At 46.5% G+C, this 18983-nt stretch overlaps 1 protein-coding gene across 7 annotated transcripts in view; it reads left to right on the top strand.

Annotated features, from left to right (window-relative positions):
- The first annotated feature begins 16187 nt into the window (after positions 1-16187).
- LAMA2 (laminin subunit alpha 2) overlaps positions 16188-18983 on the top strand; it is a 3379260-nt gene continuing 3376464 nt past the window's right edge. For all 7 annotated transcript variants that reach the window (XM_069234829.1, XM_069234828.1, XM_069234823.1 and 4 more), the window contains exon 1: positions 16188-16362. In XM_069234829.1, coding sequence (XP_069090930.1) covers positions 16278-16362 — 85 coding nt within the window. In that variant the 5' untranslated portion in view covers positions 16188-16277. The remainder of the gene's footprint in view (positions 16363-18983) is intronic.

Raw genomic sequence — 18983 nt, 5'->3', positions numbered from 1 at the left:
CTCAACACACGGGAGACTGACTTCACAATTCTTTGATTTTAAATGGTACCCGTATCTGGAACCATATATGGATACAATTCTTGACCCATTAAGTAAGAGTCTATATATTCAGTTCAGATATGGTTGTCTGCCTCTTAAATTCTATGGCAGTACACGGAGTGTGACTCCAAGTCCCGATCTTTGTCCGTGTTGTAATCACATTTCAGAATCTATTGTACATTTTATGTTTATATGCCCTGCTTACTTGACTGCGCGACGGAAGTGGTTACGACCTGTGTGCAGGAATATGGGGGTAAGACACTGTATTGTTGCCTTAAGGATCATGATGAGGGAAACATCTCTCCCTCTATCCTGTGCGGTTAGCAAGTATATTGTAGCGGCTTGGCATATACAAATTAATTTTCTGGGGCAAAATGATGATGTGGAACTAAAAAAATAAAATAAAAAAAAAAGTGTTTTAGTTGCTAAATTTTAATCATACACCTAGACTGAAATAAAACCCCATGTTTAATTTAAATGATAGGTATTAGGGGGTTAGGTGCATTTTTAAGGAAAGTAATGTTATGTGTTTTAAGGCTGAAACATATGTTTTTATTTTATTCTTATCACTTTTTAAACTTAATTCCTATTTCCTTTTTCATTCAATTGTTGGTTGTTTTGCTTTTATGGTTGAAAGTAACCGAATAAAGCTATGTGTTGAAAAGACAGTAGAGTCCTATCAAGCTGCCACCCTGATTTTTTTTTTTGGACCTGTTATCCAAATCGACTGTCATTGACACCACAGTGATCCGAAAAGGCGTTAGAATAAATATCTGCACCCACAAATAAAAAGGATTGGGAAGTCCAAAAAAAAAATGAATATGAGATGCCGTTTTATTGTGCTGAGAGTGGCATTTCTACAGGGTGCTGGCAGAGGTCTCCAACCCCCAAGAATCTATGAGCCCAAAATCCTTCTGAAGCATAGTCAACACTTGCTTAGTTATATGCTTCAGCTGTGTTTTGGTCTTGTTAGTGTATCTGAGGGGAGAGATCTTGGATGAAGTTAAAGTCCCCCCACTATTAAAGTACCTGCTGACCTTGGGCAGGGAGTCAGCACAGCTCCATGCCCCTATCTATCTCCTTACTGTTGGCCTGCTGTCGCCCCGACTGGCTACCGCACTCACGGCAAACTGAACTACTGAATCAGTGCGTTCCCTAACTCGGCTGCATATAGCACCCCCCACACCCCTGTCACACCAGCGCCCCGGCACTGTGTTGGACGTCGCCATTTGTACGGCTTCAGGTGCAAGTTGCATTTGGCCCTCCCGCAGGTTGAGGCCCGGAGGCACGGCGGGGGCACGGTGCAGTGGTAAAACATACTGCCAATGACGGGAACCGGACTGAATGATCTACTATCACTAACATCCACGCCTAGCCTTGCGGCGGCTAGGGGATTGTCTTGGCCTTTGCAAGACAATCAACCGACATTGGCACAGCGATTCTGTCCTTCGCCTGGCATTCATCGTTCTCTGGACGGAACCTGGTAGACACAGCGCCGCAGCTCTCTAACAGGGCCGCTCAACCTACGACACACCTAGCTGGGCACACTCCACTAGCGGCCACACGGTGCCGCGGACACTAAATGGGTAAACCAAAAACCTCACGTGCACCCCTGGGGAACATGGATTCCAGCGCCCCCCTCCTCTGAGGTCCACTCTGCCACGCAACAGGCCCTGCAGAAGATGTAACTTACTTTACAGGCACACACAACACAGTTCAAAAATATATTGCAAGCCATTGTTGATACCAAGTCCACCCTGGAAGCCAAAATAGGTTCAGTGGCAGAAGATGTCAACATATTGCGAACAGACCAACACGAACTGGCTAATAGGGTAGCGGAATTGGAAAAATACACTGTATCCCTTCCTTTGACTGTGAAGGACCTCCAATCACAGTTGATTCACCTGACAGCCGAAGTGGGCGACTTAAAAAGCAGAGCTGAGGATGAAGAGGGTAGGTCACGTCGTAACAACATCCGTCTAGTGGGGTTCCCTGAGCGCGCCAAAGGCCCTTGCACAGAACTATTTGTAGAACAATAGCTCACGAAAACAATTTTAAAAGACAATATCCCGAAGTTCTTCTCAATAGAACGTGCCCACAGGGTCCCGGGCAGACCCCCTTCACCTGGTGTGCATCCTCACCTGCTGATAGCAAGACTCCTTAACTGCCGCGATAGAGACCTCATCCCACAGCTATTCCGCAAATCAGGACCTATATGATTTGAAAATACAGAGATCACAGCTTACCCAGACATTACAGCAGAAGTGCAGAAGAAGCGTAGCTCTTTCTACCGGGTTAAAGAACGCCTCCGTGAACACAACATCAAATATGCGCTGCTGTTCCCGGCCAGACTCCGTGTACAAGACGACTCATGTGCACTCTTCTTCACCACACCAGAGGATGTTTGGACCTGGTTACATGCCAAGGTCCTGGTCGACCCGATAGACACAAGCAATCCGGTGGAAAAATGGTCCTCCCTCAAGGCAAGACGCAGGCAATGCAAAAAACAAGGCATTAAACAACCACCAAACAGTCTCAAATGGAACGCTCCCTTCTCCTGCAGGCTACATCTCGATTTGTCAATACATCTCCAACAACCCTGTCCTTTCAAACCGATGGAGTACCAGACCATGACTCAAACTCCGATTCTGCGGATTCTGTTCGAGGCCCTATCCTCACGCCACGTACGGAAGATGACATTTGTTAAATAACCAAGTGCTACTCATCTCAGGGCCTCGCGCCGTGACAATTTCATAACGACATGGCCTGCCTCGCACAGTCATCTAGGAACTAATTGGCAGAATCATAGGACCTTAAATACAGCACTCTAGTCATTGAAGGTCCTGGGCGGAATATCCAGCACCAAGAGCAACTCGGGCTGGGTAACCCAATGACTCAGAACCAACGACCTAAAGCACCCCCGCTCCATATAGACTGTTCTCCCAAGCTGGTAACCGCTAGAATCTCTCTCGCCTTGCCACAATCTCAGTTAACGTTATATATAGTTATTGTTTGCACTCCCACTCAATGGTTATGTCCCATGTTGTTAAATAGGGACCACGTTCACATTAGACCACGTCGCATTTGTCTTACCAATAGGATCACACTTAACAATACCAAGGGCACAAACTGGCTAGCCTCGGAGGGTAAATGGCACATCACTAACACAAGTGTGGTGGGGGCCACGCACCACCCTCGCTTAACTAAACCTATAAACACCTCATGACCTCCCAAACAATATATCCCAAAATATAAGGTACTCACATGGAATATAAGAGGTATGGCATCATTGTGCAAAAGGCAACAGATTTATACATATTTCAGGAGACATCAGGTACATATAGCCCTGCTGCAAGAGACACACTTATCTAAATCCACACTGGAAAGTACACGCTCAAAATGGAAAGGGCAATTGCACGGTACCACATCTTCGACATTCGCCCGGGGGGTGGCAATCTGGCTCGTGCACAATGCGATCCAAATGGTAGATATGTGATACTAGAGGGCGACCTTGATGGCTCCCCCCTAGCATTGGTGGCATTATACACTCCGAACACAAATCAACGTGACTTTCTGAGAACACTTACTACTGGTAATCTTAGCGACCCTGCGGTAGATTGCGTATGGGGGGGTGACTTTAACTGCATCCTAGACACTCACATAGATCGCTCATTTCCACAGCTCGACACCGCTTCGTCCAATAGTGCCTCACTAGACCTGGCAAATTGGGTCTCCAATAATGGCTTGAGAGACATCTGGAGATCTGGACACCCCACACACTGTGAATACTCCTATTACTCCTCAGTGCACAGGCTACACATCAGAATAGATATGCTTTTCGCATCCGCTGCCATAATCCAGAAAGTAAGCACATCCGAGTACCTAGCCCGCTCCATCTCAGATCATAACCCGCTTTATACAACTTTGGTTTGGGGCCGCACACACACTCGCATACCAACATGGCGACTGCAGACAGAAGTTCTCACAGACCCTCCCTTCAATGCGGAATTGGCCAAGTGCCTGTCTGACTATTCCTCCCTGAATAAAAACACAACCTCATCTCACGCTATTGAGTGGGACGCCCACAAAGCTGTAATACGCAGACACTGCCTCGCAGCTTCAGTGGGGGTAACAAAGACACTCACTAAAGAGCTACAAGCACTGGAGTTTAAACTTCGCACAGTGGAGGTAGCGGTCTCCAGGAATGAGTCTACACTAGAGGAACTGAATTCACTAAGAGCCAGCCACAGGGAGGCGGACATCAGGTTATGTAAGCATGATCACAGACATTTCATGGCGCAACAACATGCTGAGGGAGATAGGCCAGGTAGGCTGTTAGTATGGCTGATTCGCAAACCATCACAACCCTCGCCTGTAGGTGCGATACGACTGCACTCAGGGAACATCATCAACACCCAGGTGGAAATCAATGAGGCCTTCTTCACATACTATCGCGCCTTATTCACGCCTCCTCCCCCCAACTTAACAGCAATTAGCTGAAATTCTGTCACTAGTTTCCCCAAAACCAACACTGACAATGCAGATACACTAGATGGCCCCTTTACTACAGAAGAAATACGCCTAGCTCTGTCACAAATGGCACGCAGCAAAACCCCTGGCTCAGATGGCTTGCCAGTAGAGTATTTTAACTCCCATGCTATTCACCTCCTGCAACCACTTTTTGAGGTGTTCAATGAAGCGCGTAATAAGTTACAATTGCCTGACTCCGTGCGCGAAGCCTTGATAGTCGTGCTACCAAAGACAGGCCGCGACCCTCTCGATGTCAAATCATATAGACTGCTCTCCCTACTAAATTCGGACTACAAACTTCTAGGGAAAATCTTGGCAAATAGGTTACTCCCCTACCTACCAAATTTAATACACTCTGATCAGTCTGGATTCATCCAGGGGAGAAGTACCTTCTTAAATATCAGAAGATTAATCCACATAATGCAGAATGTCACAGAGGCAGAAGCGGTGGCCCTCTCCCTGGACATAGAAAAAGAGAAAAAGCGTTTGACACACTGAGCTGGGACTTCCTCTTGTGCACACTTGAAGCGTTTGGCTTTGGACATGGCTTCATCAGCTGGATCAAAATGCTTTATTCCAAACCCACAGCTCGAGTCAAAACAGGACAAGTTATCTCCGAAGCACTCCCCATAGGCAGAGGCACCAGACAAGGTTGCCCACTATCCCCCTTACTATTTGCAATATCCATGGAACCATTAGCAATCAAGCTCTGCAGCTACGCCCACATATGGGGCATCCCAGAATTCAATACACATCACATCATATCCTTATATGCAGACGATGCCCTAATATACCTGCGTGATCACACCACTTCCATGGCGGGGTTGATGTCAATACTGGACACCTTCGCACTCGCCTCCGGTTTACGTATTAACTGGTTCAAGTCAAGTATCTTCCCTCTTACTCCCGTACCAAACAAATTTCACACGGCATTGCCTCAATATCACCATGGTCACACACAACTTTCAAATACCTAGGCATACAAATTTACCACTCCATAGCCGACCTGAAAGAGGGCAATCTCGATAGAGTACTCAGATCCACCCGCGGCTCGCTGTCGTACTGGAGCTCCCTCCCCATATCCCCTATGGGTCGGGTAGCCATAGCCAAAATGCTCATCCTCTCTAGGTTCCTATACTATTTCACCGCCCTCCCGTTACTCCTGCCACGCTCGTTCTTTCACAAGCTGCACTCCCTACTAACCAACCTGCTCTGGGGCAAAGACAGGCGCAGAGTAGCACTATCCATGATACAATACCCGCAAGAAGCAGGTGGATTGGGCATGCCAAACTCCGAACTATAGTACGCTGCGGCTCAGTTGCTCTGGCTAACTATGTGGCTAAGTGAACCCCCACCTCCAGAAAGCAAAGCGCTGCGTGCATACACAACACCACAAACAATCCTAACCTCACTATTGACTGGCCCTCACCGCCGGCCGATAAAGTCCATACTGTTGGATGCAGCCAGATATTGCTGCCGTAGTTACGTCCAAGGCAAGGCCCCCTCACCTCCTTACTCCCCTTTGCTGCCGTTGACTCAATTACCGGAAGCCCAAGCACTCTCACTACATCATGATACACGCCACATGAGAACATTAAACGTGGGGGATTATTACTCAAGCTCCACAACGCGCACCTTTGAAGAACTTGTGACCGCAGGGGTCATGCACTCAGGGGCCTTCCTGACATGCAATGCCACTAAACGACTACTTAATAACTTATGGGGGCTCAGCAGCGCTGAGCCATGTGAATCCCATCTGCTCACTGCAATCCTTACTATAGAAAACACAAAAGGCATCATAACTAAATTATACAAAGTGCTCCTAGCAGAGGCCTGTTCGGACCTGACGCATGCCAAAGCAAGTTGGGACGCAGTCCTCTCTACACCATTACCACAAAAAGCCTGGGTCGCATCTCTTACAATGATCAAGACAGTATCCTGCAATACTAGACTGCGGTACACCCAATTTATTTACATTCACCACTCATACCTATCCCCGGCCCACATTCATAAAATATACCCGAACACAAAACCAGTATGCCCTAGATGTGCCACCCCAGCAGCAGACTTTTACCACATGGTCTGGAGCTGCCACCCAATAAACATGGCTTGGCAACAAATTACTGATACTACAGCAGACATCGCTGCCAAAACTTTTGCACCTACTCCGGAATCCTGTTTACTCGGCATACGCCATTGTGCTAAGGATGACAAACATCTTCTCAGATTCATAGACCTAGCATTTGTAGTCTTCAAGCACCTGATCGCCACGCATTGATAGGCCCCACACGCTTCTCCACACACCGCCTGGCTCCGCGACCTGCATAGTCACTCGTAAGCAGAGCCTCAGACATTACGCCAATTACAACACAAGGGTCTGATACAGGGCGGTGCTGAAATCTGGGATAACTTTGTGGTAAGCATAGAAGCCAGGGACAACACATACTGACCTAACCGGTATCCGGGAGCTGTCTCCCTGCTTAACTTCTACACTACACAGCCCCCTGCTGCCCAGACACCTTCACACCCTACTACAGCGTAACAACGTAAAGCTTAAAGGAGCTTCTCCCACAACAGAGACCCCATGGAACTCTCATTTTGTCTCGCTCACTACACTCTTTGCGCTGGGTGCCCCCCAACCTCGGCTCCTGCTCCACAGCTCACATACATAGCAGATGTGCCACCCCCCCACCCTCAGGCAAGAGTTGCCCGCACTACTTCTGTTGCCAGCATATACATTTTGGTACTCAAATGTGACTCTAATTGCAAGTTGCACAGTTTTAAGTTGTACTCCAGCACGTCAAAATGCAACCGCATTGTACAAGACTATAAATGCGTGTAGACAGATCAGAAAATCTTTAATAGCATAATGTACTGTTGTTTATGCATAATGTTAAATAAACAGATTTTTTTTTTTTAAAGTGCCTGCTGACCCAATTGCAGTCTAATAAATAGTGGATAGAGGACCAGGTTCATCGCTATATTGGGTTTAGAGGGGTATCATTTGCCAAAACCTTAAGGCAAAGCCTCCTTACCCCAGGATACTGTTTCACCTCCCATATATATCCCATCTAATGCTTCTATCTAAAAGAATAGAAATGAGTTTCTTGCTAAAAAACTACCTGCGGGCTTAGTGACATTAATCATCTAATAAGTCGGCCATATTTGCGTCCATTAATAATCCCTTTGGTGTTGCACGAAGTGATTTTTATGATAATCTTTATGTACTGGGATGTGATCTGTGACTGATGTGGCTACTGCCACTGAGCAATACTCAAATAAAACATTCTTTCACAGGAGGTCAATTTCTTTTTTCCCTAACCCCTACTGCCTACTTCCCCCCTGATGCACCAACCCTGTCCATGTCTTCCCTAATTCCAGAAGCTCTCTCTGTCCGGATCCCCTAGGCGAAATACCCACTCTCTCCTCCCTGGTGATACCTCCCCATTTCCCTCTTCTCCCCCCCCACCTTTACTTGTTGATGGTGCCTTGGTATGGCACCAAGGTAGGAGCCTTAGGAAGCTGGAAGATGTTCCCTCAACACATTGCAAGACATAGATTGCATTAAACAGAGAAAAAAAGAAAATCAGCAAAAACACAAACCAGTTGCAATTTTCATGTCCTTCTGAAATGCCAATGAAGCGCAAATTTAAACACCATGATCAATTTTTCAAATCATCAAATTTCTCTGGCACATCTTCGTGCTCAAGTTGTAGTTTTGCAAAAGCTGGGTCCACCTTTACCTTCTTATCTTCTTCATCTGGAGCCTCTGTGTTTCTCTTGAAATACTCGGGAGTTCAATAGCTGCAAATTGACACTCAGTAGCCCAAAGTGCTCATTTGCTTTCCTATTAGCTTCCTCCTGCAAAAGCTTCATTTCACAGATCTCGCTCAATATCTGCTGCATCAAAGTCTCTATAGAAGATGTAGATGACAATGAGAGACTAATTTTTTGCCCCAAACCCTCCGTAAGTCCCATGTAATCAGGGATATTTGGAATGTCTACTGGTTCTCTTTCTCTAGTCTGTCTTTGGGGTGGGTTGCCAGCTATTTGCCTCTCATTATTGAATCGATTGATATGGCTGGCTTAGCTGAGCCCACTGGGCCTTAATGTTCATGTTCATGTCATTTACCCCAAATATAGGATACGCAGGTGTTTTATTACAGCATTCTAAAACTGCTTTTGTAGATGCTTTGCCCAGTGTCTCTAGCTCTTTGTCTTTACAGCCATTGGTAATGACAATATTTCTTTGGAAAGATTAATATTCCCTGGTGGAACCCCTTTCAAAACTGGCAAAGCCATTGGTGATGGTGTTGTTTGATCTGACAGGCCACCTGAACTGCCAGCACTCTCAGTTCTCTTGGGGTAGGACATAACTTTTAAGTTTTAGGGAGTCGCAGGTTCGCGAGGTTTGGAAGGCTTTGAAACCTGAAAGTCTTGCCACCCATCCATGTTCGCACTGATATGTCTCTTGAGAATCTCCTCATTCTTGCCTCTTACTCCTTGTTCCTCTACTAACTATAATGATAGGCCATTTACAGATGCCCATAGATCTTGTTAAAAGCTATAGTCATTGATGCTGTCCCTGCTGCCAGCGGGATCACTTATGTTATGCTGGAAAACAAATGTACTGGATTTTCAAGGGTCTGCCACCTAGCGCAAAGAATAAAAAAAAGAACCACACCCCACGAGGCACCTCTGCAGTTACATAGATCATGAAGTTTTGTATTTTTGAGGTTTTTCATTGCTTAGCATTCAGTGCTTAAAGTACAACAAGTATGTGCCTTCTGAGGGATACGGGGCGAGCCTTATGAGGCACTTAGAAGATGCTGGGAATCCTCAAGCAATCCTAGTGAGTGACTTCTGTTTGTTAGTTGTGTAGGAAAGTACCATCCTGCCTGGCATGTTACCCCCATATTTCACTGTATATATGTTGTTTTAGTCTATGTGTCACTGGGACCCTGCCAGGCAGGGCCCCAGTGCTCACACATATGTGCCATGTATGTGTTCCCTGTGTGATGCCTAACTGTCTCACTGAGGCTCTGCTAACCAGAACCTCAGTGGTTATGCTCTGTCTGCTTTCCAAACTAACAGGCTAGTGACTAAATTTACCAATTCACATTGGCATACTGGTACACCCTTATAGTTCCCTAGTATATGGTACTGAGGTACCCAGGGTATTGGGGTTCCAGGAGATCCCTATGGGCTGAAGCATTTATTTTGCCACCCATAGGGAGCTCTGACAATTCTTACACAGGCCTGCCAGTGCAGCCTGAGTTAAATAACGTCCACATTATTTCAAAGACATTTGCCACTGGACTTAAGTAACTTATAAGTCACCTATATGTCTAACCTTCACCTGGTGAAGGTTGGGTGCAAAGTTACTTAGTGTGTGGGCACCTTGACACTAGCCAAGGTGCCACCACATCATTCAGGGCAAATTCCCCAGACTTTGTGAGTGCGGGGACACCATTACACGCATGCACTATACATAGGTCACTACCTATGTATAGCGTCACAATGGTAATTCCGAACATGGCCATGTAACATGTCTAAGATCGTGGAATTGTCACCCCATACCATTCTGGTACTGGGGGGACAATTCCATGATACCCCGGGTCTCAAGCAGAGTACCCGGGTACTGCCAAACTGCCTTTCCGGGGTCTCCACTGCAGCTGCTGCTGCTGCCAACCCCTCAGACAGGTTTCTGCCCTCCTGGGGTCCAGGCAGCCCTGGCCCAGGAAGGCAGAACAAAGGACTTCCACTGAGAAATAGGTGTGAAGGCTGGGGAGGAGTAGCCTCCCCAGCCTCTGGAAATGCTTTGATGGGCACAGATGGTGCCCATTTCTGCATAAGCCAGTCTACACCGGTTCAGGGATCCCCCAGCCCTGCTCTGGCGTGAAACTGGACAAAGGAAAGGGGAGTGACCACTCCCCTGACCTGCACCACCCAGGGGAGGTGCCCAGAGCTCCTCCAGTGTGTCCCAGACCTCTGCCATCTTGGAAACAGAGGTGTTGGGGGCACACTGGACTGCTCTGAGTGGCCAGTGCCAGCAGGTGACGTCAGAGGCTCCTTCTGATAGGCTCTTACCTCTCTTGGTAGCCAATCCTCCTTCCTTGGTAGCCAAGCCTCCTTTTCTGGCTATTTAGGGTCTCTGCTTTGGGAAATTCTTCAGATAACGAATGCAAGAGCTCACCAGAGTTCCTCTGCATCTCCCTCTTCACCTTCTACCAAAGGATCGACCGCTAACTGCTCAGGACGCCTGCAAAACCGCAACAAAGTAGCAAGATGACTACTAGAAACATTGTAGCGCCGCATCCTGCCGGCTTTCTCGTCTGTTTCCAGGTGGTACCTGCTCTGTGGGTAGCCTGCCTTCACCCTGCACCAGAAGCTCCGAAGAAATCTCCCATGGGTCGACGGAATCTTCCCCCTGTTAATGCAGGCACAAAGAAACTGCATCACTGGTCCTCTGGGTCCCCCTCTCATCCTGACGAGCATGGTCCCTGGAACTCAGCAACTCTGTCCAAGTGACTCCTACAGTCCAGTGACTCTTCAGTCAATGTTTGGTGGAGGTAAGTCATTGCCTTCCCACGCTAGACTGCATTACTGGGTACAGCGTGATTTGCACCTGCTCTGGCTCCTGTGCACTCTTCCAGGATTTCCTTCATGCACAGCCAAGCCTAGCTCCCTGGCTCTCCTTCCTGCATTGCACAACCTTCTGAGTTGTCCTCCAGTGTCGTGGGACTCCCTTTTGTGACTTTGCATGGACTCTGGTTCACTTTCCTTCCAAGTGCCTGTTCAGGTACTTTTGTAGGTGCTGCCTGGTTCTGTGAGGGCTACTTGAGTTGCTGGGTGCCCCCTCTGTCTCTTCCTCCAAGTGGCAACATCCTGGTCCCTCCTGGGCCACAGCAGCACCCAAAAGCCTGTACTGCAACCCTTGCAGCTAGCAAGGCTTGTTTGTGGTCCTTCTGCATGAGAACACCTCTGCAAGCTTCATCGCAACGTGGGACATCCATCCTCCAAAGGAGAAGTTCCTAATCCTCTTCTTTCTTGCAGAACTCCAAGCTTCTTCCAACTGGTGGCAGCTTCCTTGCACCCTCAGCTGGCATTTCCTGGGCTCCTGCCCACTCTCGACACTGTCGCGACTATTGGACTTGGTCCCCTTGTCTTACAGGTACTTAGGTCCAGAAATCCACTGTTGTTGCATTGCTGGTGTTTGTTCTTCCTGCAGAAACCCCCTATCACGACTTCTGTGGTCTCTGGGGGTAGTAGGTGCACTTTACACCCACCTTTCAGGGTCTTGGGGTGGGCTATTTTTCTAACCCTCACTGTTTTCTTACAGTCCCAGCGACCCTCTACAAGCTCACATAGGTTCGGGGTCCATTTGTGCTTCGCATTCAACTTTTGGAGTATATGGTTTGTGTTGCCCCTATTCCTATGTGCTCCTATTGCAATCCATTGTAATTCTACACTGTTTGCATTATCTTTCTTGCTATTACTTACCTAATTTTGGTTTGTGTACATATATCTTGTGCATATAACTTATCCGCATACTGAGGGTACTCACTGGGATACTTTTGGCATATTGTCATAAAAATAAAGTACCTTTATTTTTAGTAACTCTGTGTATTGTGTTTTCTCATGATATTGTGCATATGACACCAGTGGTATAGTAGGAGCTTTACATGTCTCCTAGTTCAGCCTAAGCTGCTTTTCCATAGCTTCCTTCTATCACTCTAAGCTGCTAGAAACACCTCTTCTACACCAATAAGGGATAACTGAACCTGGCACAAGGTGTAAGTACCTCTGGTACCCACTACAAGCCAGGCCAGCCTCCTACAAGTTGTAATTTGTGTTAGAGTCCAATTAGTGTATATCTTCATATTTATAGTGAAGAGGAATGAGGGTAGTGGGCTTAGGAGGCACTTGCAGAGCAGCATACATGAATCACCTCTTTTAGAAATGGGGTCTTTGGTTGACAGTCAGGTTACCCCCTGTTCAAGCAAGGAACCTCACTCTAGTCAGGGTAAGAGAATCACCCTCAGCTAACCCCTGCTTACCCCCTTGGTAGCTTGGCAGAGCAGTAGGCTTAACTTCAGAGTGAGAGGTATAAAGTATTTGTACCAACACACACAGTAACTTAATGAAAACACTGCAAAATGACACAACACAGGTTTAGAAAAATAGAGAAAATTCATCTAAATAAAACAAGACCAAAACAACAAAAATGCACAATGCACAAGTCAAGGTATGATTTTTTAACGATTACATTCAAAAGTAGCGCTTAGAAACACAAAATGCTTTGATGAGGTGTTAACACGGTGTCGTGACGGAGTCGTTCCTAACAATCCGACACCAATGGTGCCGGCCACAGAGTCAGGCAGACCCTCAGGTACAGTACCTTGGTGAAGAATGAAAACAAGCCAATGCGCAAAGTTGGGGATCGAAGCGTCTATGCGAAACGTTGAATCTGCGCACTTCGAGCGACATCAGTCACGATGTGGTGCGGCGACTTCCATTGAGTCGCGGACTTCGGCGGGGCTGCAGCGGTGTCGGGCCTGCGAAGGACGTCGTGTTCCAGCGAAGATCACAGAGTCGGTTGCAGGCGGCGACACCGGATTCAGCAGCGGCATCGGTCCGGAGTCGTCCGAAGTCGATTTCCTTGAGTTTTCACCAGCTTATCCTTTCAAGGGCCCAGAGACAAGAAGCACTTGTCAGGGCAGGAGTCTCAGCAGAGAGTCCAGGTGCTGATAAGGGAAGTCTTTGATGGCCCAGAGACTTCAGAACAGGGGGCAAGCTCAGTCCAAGCCCTTGGAGAGTCCTTCTCAAGCAGGAATATACCACAAAGTCCAGTCTTTGTCCCCTTGCACAGGCAGAAGCAGAAACTGTAGGATAGCTGTACAAAGCACAGTCACAGGCAAGGCAGCACTTCTCCTCAGCTCTTCAGCTCTTCTCCAGGCAGAGGTTCCTCTTGATGTCCAGAAATGATCTAAGTCTGTGGTTTTAGGTGCCCTTCTTATACCCAATTTCTCCTTTGAAGTAGGCCTACTTCAAAGAAAAGTCTCTTTTGAATGTGAAATCCTGCCTTGCCCAGGCCAGGCCCCAGACACTCACCAGGGGGTTGGAGACTGCATTGTGTGAGGGCAGGCACAGCCCTTTCAGGTGTGAGTGACCACTCCCCTCCCTCCTAGCACAGATGGCTCATCAGGAAATGTAGACTACACCCCAGCTCCCTTTGTGTCACTGTCTAGTGTGAGGTGCAACCAGCCCAACAGTCAAACTGACCCAGACAGGGAATCCACAAACAGAAAGAGTCACAGAAATGGTAATCTTGCCAAGTCGAATTTACAGTTAAAACTGCACACATAGACACTGCAATGGCAAGTCTGAGACATGATTACAGAGCTACTTTTGTGGGTGGCACAACCAGTGCTTCAGGCCCACTAGTAGCATTTGATTTACAGGCCCTAGCACCTCCAGTGCACTTTAATAGGGACATACTAGTAAATCAAATACGCCAATCATGAATAAGCCAATTTTCATACACATTTGATAAAGGAGCACTTGCACTTTAGCACTGGTTAGCAGTGGTAAAGTGCCCAGAGTAACAAAAACATAAAAATCAGAGTGCAGCACACATCAACAACCTGAGGAACAGAGGCAAAAAGTTAAGGGAGACCACGCCAAGGATGAAAAGTCTAACAACCTCCAAAACCACTGTGGCTTAATATTTGTAGAGAAACTTAAATGTCAACATTCAGCACCCTTTGCTGTGCGCCAGCAGTACCTTGCTACCTTGACTCTTCTGCTTACCTCGAGCCACAGGTGAGCACAGGTGTACTGGACTGCCAGGCCCACCAAGTGGCTGCACGAACTCCCCCTGTCTCGGACACTCTGTGCAATGGTGTAATCCCTGTTTGCTTCCGCTCCTCTTCCCTTCACAGCTTTGAAATGGATGAGTGTCAGTGTGAGGCTTTCTCCAGAGGGCCTCTAGCCCTCTCATCCTCCAGCCATCAAGTCACCACTCGGCAATGTAGCTTTGCCGAGTGCCGCCTCCTCTTCTTGCCGCTCCACCACAGTTCTGTCGGTCCACAAGCGTCCTCAAACGTGTCTTAGCTCAACTTCGCCGTGTAATTTTAGCAGCCATCTCCTTCCCTCATTGCTGCTGCATGGCGGGTCCATGCAGCAAGTAAGTCTGTGGTACATGGTTCCATGTTGGAACACCTTTCTGCCTCTGTGTCCCCAACTCAGTTACGGAAGTATGACAGGAGCTCTCTGCAGCCCTCTGGGAAGACAAACTCTTAGTACATGCTTGGCTAGCAGACAAAAAAAGTTGTATTAAGTCACAATATTTATTTACTATGGAGAACTATGTCCTAGGTCTCCATAATGCTATTGATATCATCCAGTGATTCAACTTATATTTTGACATTGAAAAATCCTGATATTACGGTCTTTTGGAGCAATTCAAACACATCTTTAGAAAGAGCACCTGTCAGAGATTGTGCAAGGATTTCTAATCCCTACAGAGGCAAGTGTAAAATAATCAAAAATAATTTAGTTGAGGTTATCATGCTGAAAGAAAGCAAGACTTCCTTGCAAACAATGGTGTCAATCACCATAATTTTCATTGCTGTTCCCTTATCATGTTTGTATAACAATTACCAACTCTCTCTTACTTACCCCTTGTAAGGAAAGATTGCAGGTAAATCAAAGAAGTTTTAGCCATCCAAACAAAGCATATTGGTGTCCATGTCTTCTTACTGCCACCGGGGAGGTGAGGCATTGGTTACTTACTGCTAGGCAGGTGAGGCGATGGTTCCTGAAGGTTGCAGAGGAGGTGATGCAGTGCTGGCGGTGAGGCATTAGTTCCTTACGAGAGGGGAGGTTGATGAATCCAGCAGGTCAAGATGCAAGATGTCAACTTCGTGGTGTTAAGATCACACCCCGGGTCACAGGTGCTGCGGTGGAGTCGGGTGCTACAAACGTCGGTGACAGGAGTCAGGAGGGGAGGGAGCAGAATGTCTTGGGGTGGCCCTGCAAAAAGGGCTGAGTATAATAATTGGCCTCTATATTTCTACCACTCAGCAAGTCTCTGAGTAAGCCTTGGACTGACCTGCCCCGAGAGTAAAGTGCTGTTGTGTAAGGTTGTGTTCTTTTTTTAGTTGTCTTGGTATACAGCTTTGTGTTATGTGATTGTGTTATGTTCTGTTGTTTAGTTTCGAGATGTCAAAAGCTACCATGATTCTAGCCTACAGCAGCACATTACCTTGAAGTTCCAGTGATAATAAATAACCAGTTACCACTGCTTAAGGTGGGCAAATACATATACTCAAGCGTTTTAGCTATTAAGGACACTAGTTGGCCCAAAATATTGGTGCAAACATATTAGATCAGCAGTGCCACTGCTCCCTTAATGTGATGCGTACCCATGTTTTTAAAGCAACAGATATCATGCACAGCTTAAATATTGGATAGACAGCAGTTGCGACATAAAAGTTGGCTATAATATAGAGGAAGTGTCTCTTTGTCCCGTTGGTTGCGTGGACCAAGGAAAGAAGGGGGAGTGTCTTCTGAAACAGTAAGTTTAGCTCCCCGACTAGGCTTGTGGGAGACAATCTGAGACCGCTCACAGAGGGCTGCAGTGTTCGAGGGAGGGTGCAGGGTAGGCTTTCGACCTGCCGTCCTCCTCCTGTTCAACTTCCAACATGGCAAAGGAAACTTTTCTTCTGCTTCTCCTCATTTTAACGACGAGCAAAACCTGCCATGCCCAACTTCAGCAACAGCAGCGAGGTACTGTGGAGGGTGCTTACTTTCTTGTTTCTTATTTTTGTGTCAGTGTTCTGCCTTATGTATCTGCGTGACAGGGCTGGTTGAGGCACAGACGTTACCACATGACAGCCAAATCTAGCTCCCCAGTGACATATTTTTAAAAAGTCGCTCAGCGATGGCTTTTTTTCTGTCTCTGCGTGACAGTCTGTAAAAATAATGAACGAGGATGTGCTGACTTGCTTTGCAGTGAGTGGTGTAGTATTGCCTGATTCCTGGCGCCGCGTAGTTATAACCAGCTGTGCAGCAAGCAGACGTTTTCACATTTTTATATATAATCTATCGGCAGTGAAAGACTTGATAAGAGTGATGGGCGCAACTAAAGTTGTGATTGCCCATTGGCGTGTTTCACCTGTGGTACACGTGGACGCCGGAGTGAGGAGGGAACTGCCAATAGCGTGTGTTCAAAGCCCTGCACGTACTGCCGCATCTTCAATCTGTCTCTCATTTGTGAGAGCAGATGGCGGGAGAAGTGTTCTAAAAGCCGAACTTGCTATGAACAAGGCTTCCAAGGCACACAGAACGTTGCATCCACATGTATCTGATGTGCGGAGAACGGGGCACATATGACCGCGCGTCGGGACTGTTAATGTAACATCCAATGTATTTTTTACACATGGTGTGGCACGTTCCCAAGGAGATGAACATTCCAGTTGACTTGGAAGGACTGGAACTCTATTTGCATTCCGAATGCATTTCTGTAATGTGGACGCCCACACCGCCATTCACACATCTGCTCTCAAGACAGAAGAAGTAATGGCTAGTCCAGACTAGAAAATGCACTAGTGAAACTGTTTTGCTTAATTTCATGAAAGGCTTTGAGAGTGAGGTAATTATCTGCTTCAACCCCCATTTCGAGTGTAGTTGCATAACGATTCTTAGATCATTTGGATTCACAAATGTAATTATTCTCTCGACTGCTAAATAAGACATGTGTTTTCAGTTAACCAGGCTAGGGATTTTTAATGTGGGACCTGGAGAGTCTCATACAGAAAAACTGATTTATTCGTTATAGTCTTGGACAAATTGGTACTTTTTTAACAACTGATTCTCATAACCTTTGGCGTGTTGATATGAACTACTATGAGCCGATTGTTTGAGATTGTTGTGGTCTAGATCATTTTGTTGTCTACTTGTGTTAAATGTCAGAACCTTTACAGAGCCTAGAAGCAATCCCGTTTTCTGCAAGCAAGCAACAGCTCTGCAATATATACTTCAATGTCGTAAAACATGGTCATGACATAACGCATGTAGTCCAGCATAACAGTATAACATAAAAAAACACATGATAACATGCAATAGCATACCCTGATATTATATGATATGGCATTGCATGACACGGTTTAACTGGGCACAGCATGGGACACAGAAACACGTAATATAGAAAAACAACACCGAGGACCATACGCTCAAATAGACAGCACTAGTTAACGTGACATAAGAAAGCACAACATACCAGTACCACATGATACAGAATAGCATAACACAACGCTTACTATTACACGACATAATATTACACCGCAGCATGAAACTGTAAGATATTAATATGACAGGTTACAAAAGACCGTAGAGCAACACAGTGAACAGAAGGCAAATAATCACTTAGTGTGCATCCAGTTGCCATAATGTAAATTACATTTCCATTATAGCTGCTTCGAGGTTTTAACTTAAGTTTGCTCTGTTTTCTTACATGGGAGCACACTGTATCACGTTATTCAGCGTCTCATGCATTCCTGCTAAATAAAAATGTGGTAAGATGATACACATAGCACAACGTAGCCCTCGGATTAAAATAACCATAATGGGAGTGTGTTGTCGCCTGACCTTGGCCTATCCGTGCAAAATGGGCAAACCGAGCAGCTCTAACGTGAGCTCCGTCCCTTTGTCCTCCCGTGATTCAGGAAACGGAATGTCACTTCTATGTTTTTGTTTTAGGCAATCATCTTCAAGACAGCCGTTCGGACAGCTGGTCCTTCATGCTAATTTTAGAGCTGAGGCACATGGAGGACAGGTGGCTGCCTTTTTTCAGCATGAATGTTGTTTTGTGAAGAAGGCTTGTTCTCACCTCTGTCTCACACAATCATTAGAGTTTGTATCAATAGAATTTAACAGAACCCCCGCACAGAATGGCACGATACGTGAAATCCTATGCTAAACACTACTTACTAAGGCGAATTGGCTTTCTATATTTAAAAAAGCGGAGACAATTCCTTCAAATTCTTTCCCACAGAATCGTATTCACAAATTAGTATACTTGTGGCCAATACTATGTGCTATGCAAGTAGTCCACGATTTTGATGAGCATGTTCTAAGAACACGCTGTGTTTCCCTAATGAACACTGTCAAAAACTCACGCTATCTTCAACTCCTCTGTCGTTCCCTCAGGATTAGGAGCCGGCAAATAAATTCCACTCCACCATCAGAGTTGCAGAATTTTGGCAACTCCGCATTACACTTCTAACGAGGATTTCTAGCCAAATTCCGCCAACTGCCACATGGTGGAGTTTTTTCTCTTGCTTGACTCACCATTGGCGAGTTGGCGAGTGGGAGCCAGAACTGGTGACCCCGATGCAATTTTCAAGTGT

This window comes from Pleurodeles waltl, chromosome 5, assembly GCF_031143425.1.
Source record: "Pleurodeles waltl isolate 20211129_DDA chromosome 5, aPleWal1.hap1.20221129, whole genome shotgun sequence".
NCBI classification, from domain to species: Eukaryota; Metazoa; Chordata; class Amphibia; order Caudata; family Salamandridae; genus Pleurodeles; species Pleurodeles waltl.
The sequence above is the reverse complement of the archived record's forward strand: the minus strand, read 5'-3'. Positions and strand labels throughout refer to the sequence as shown.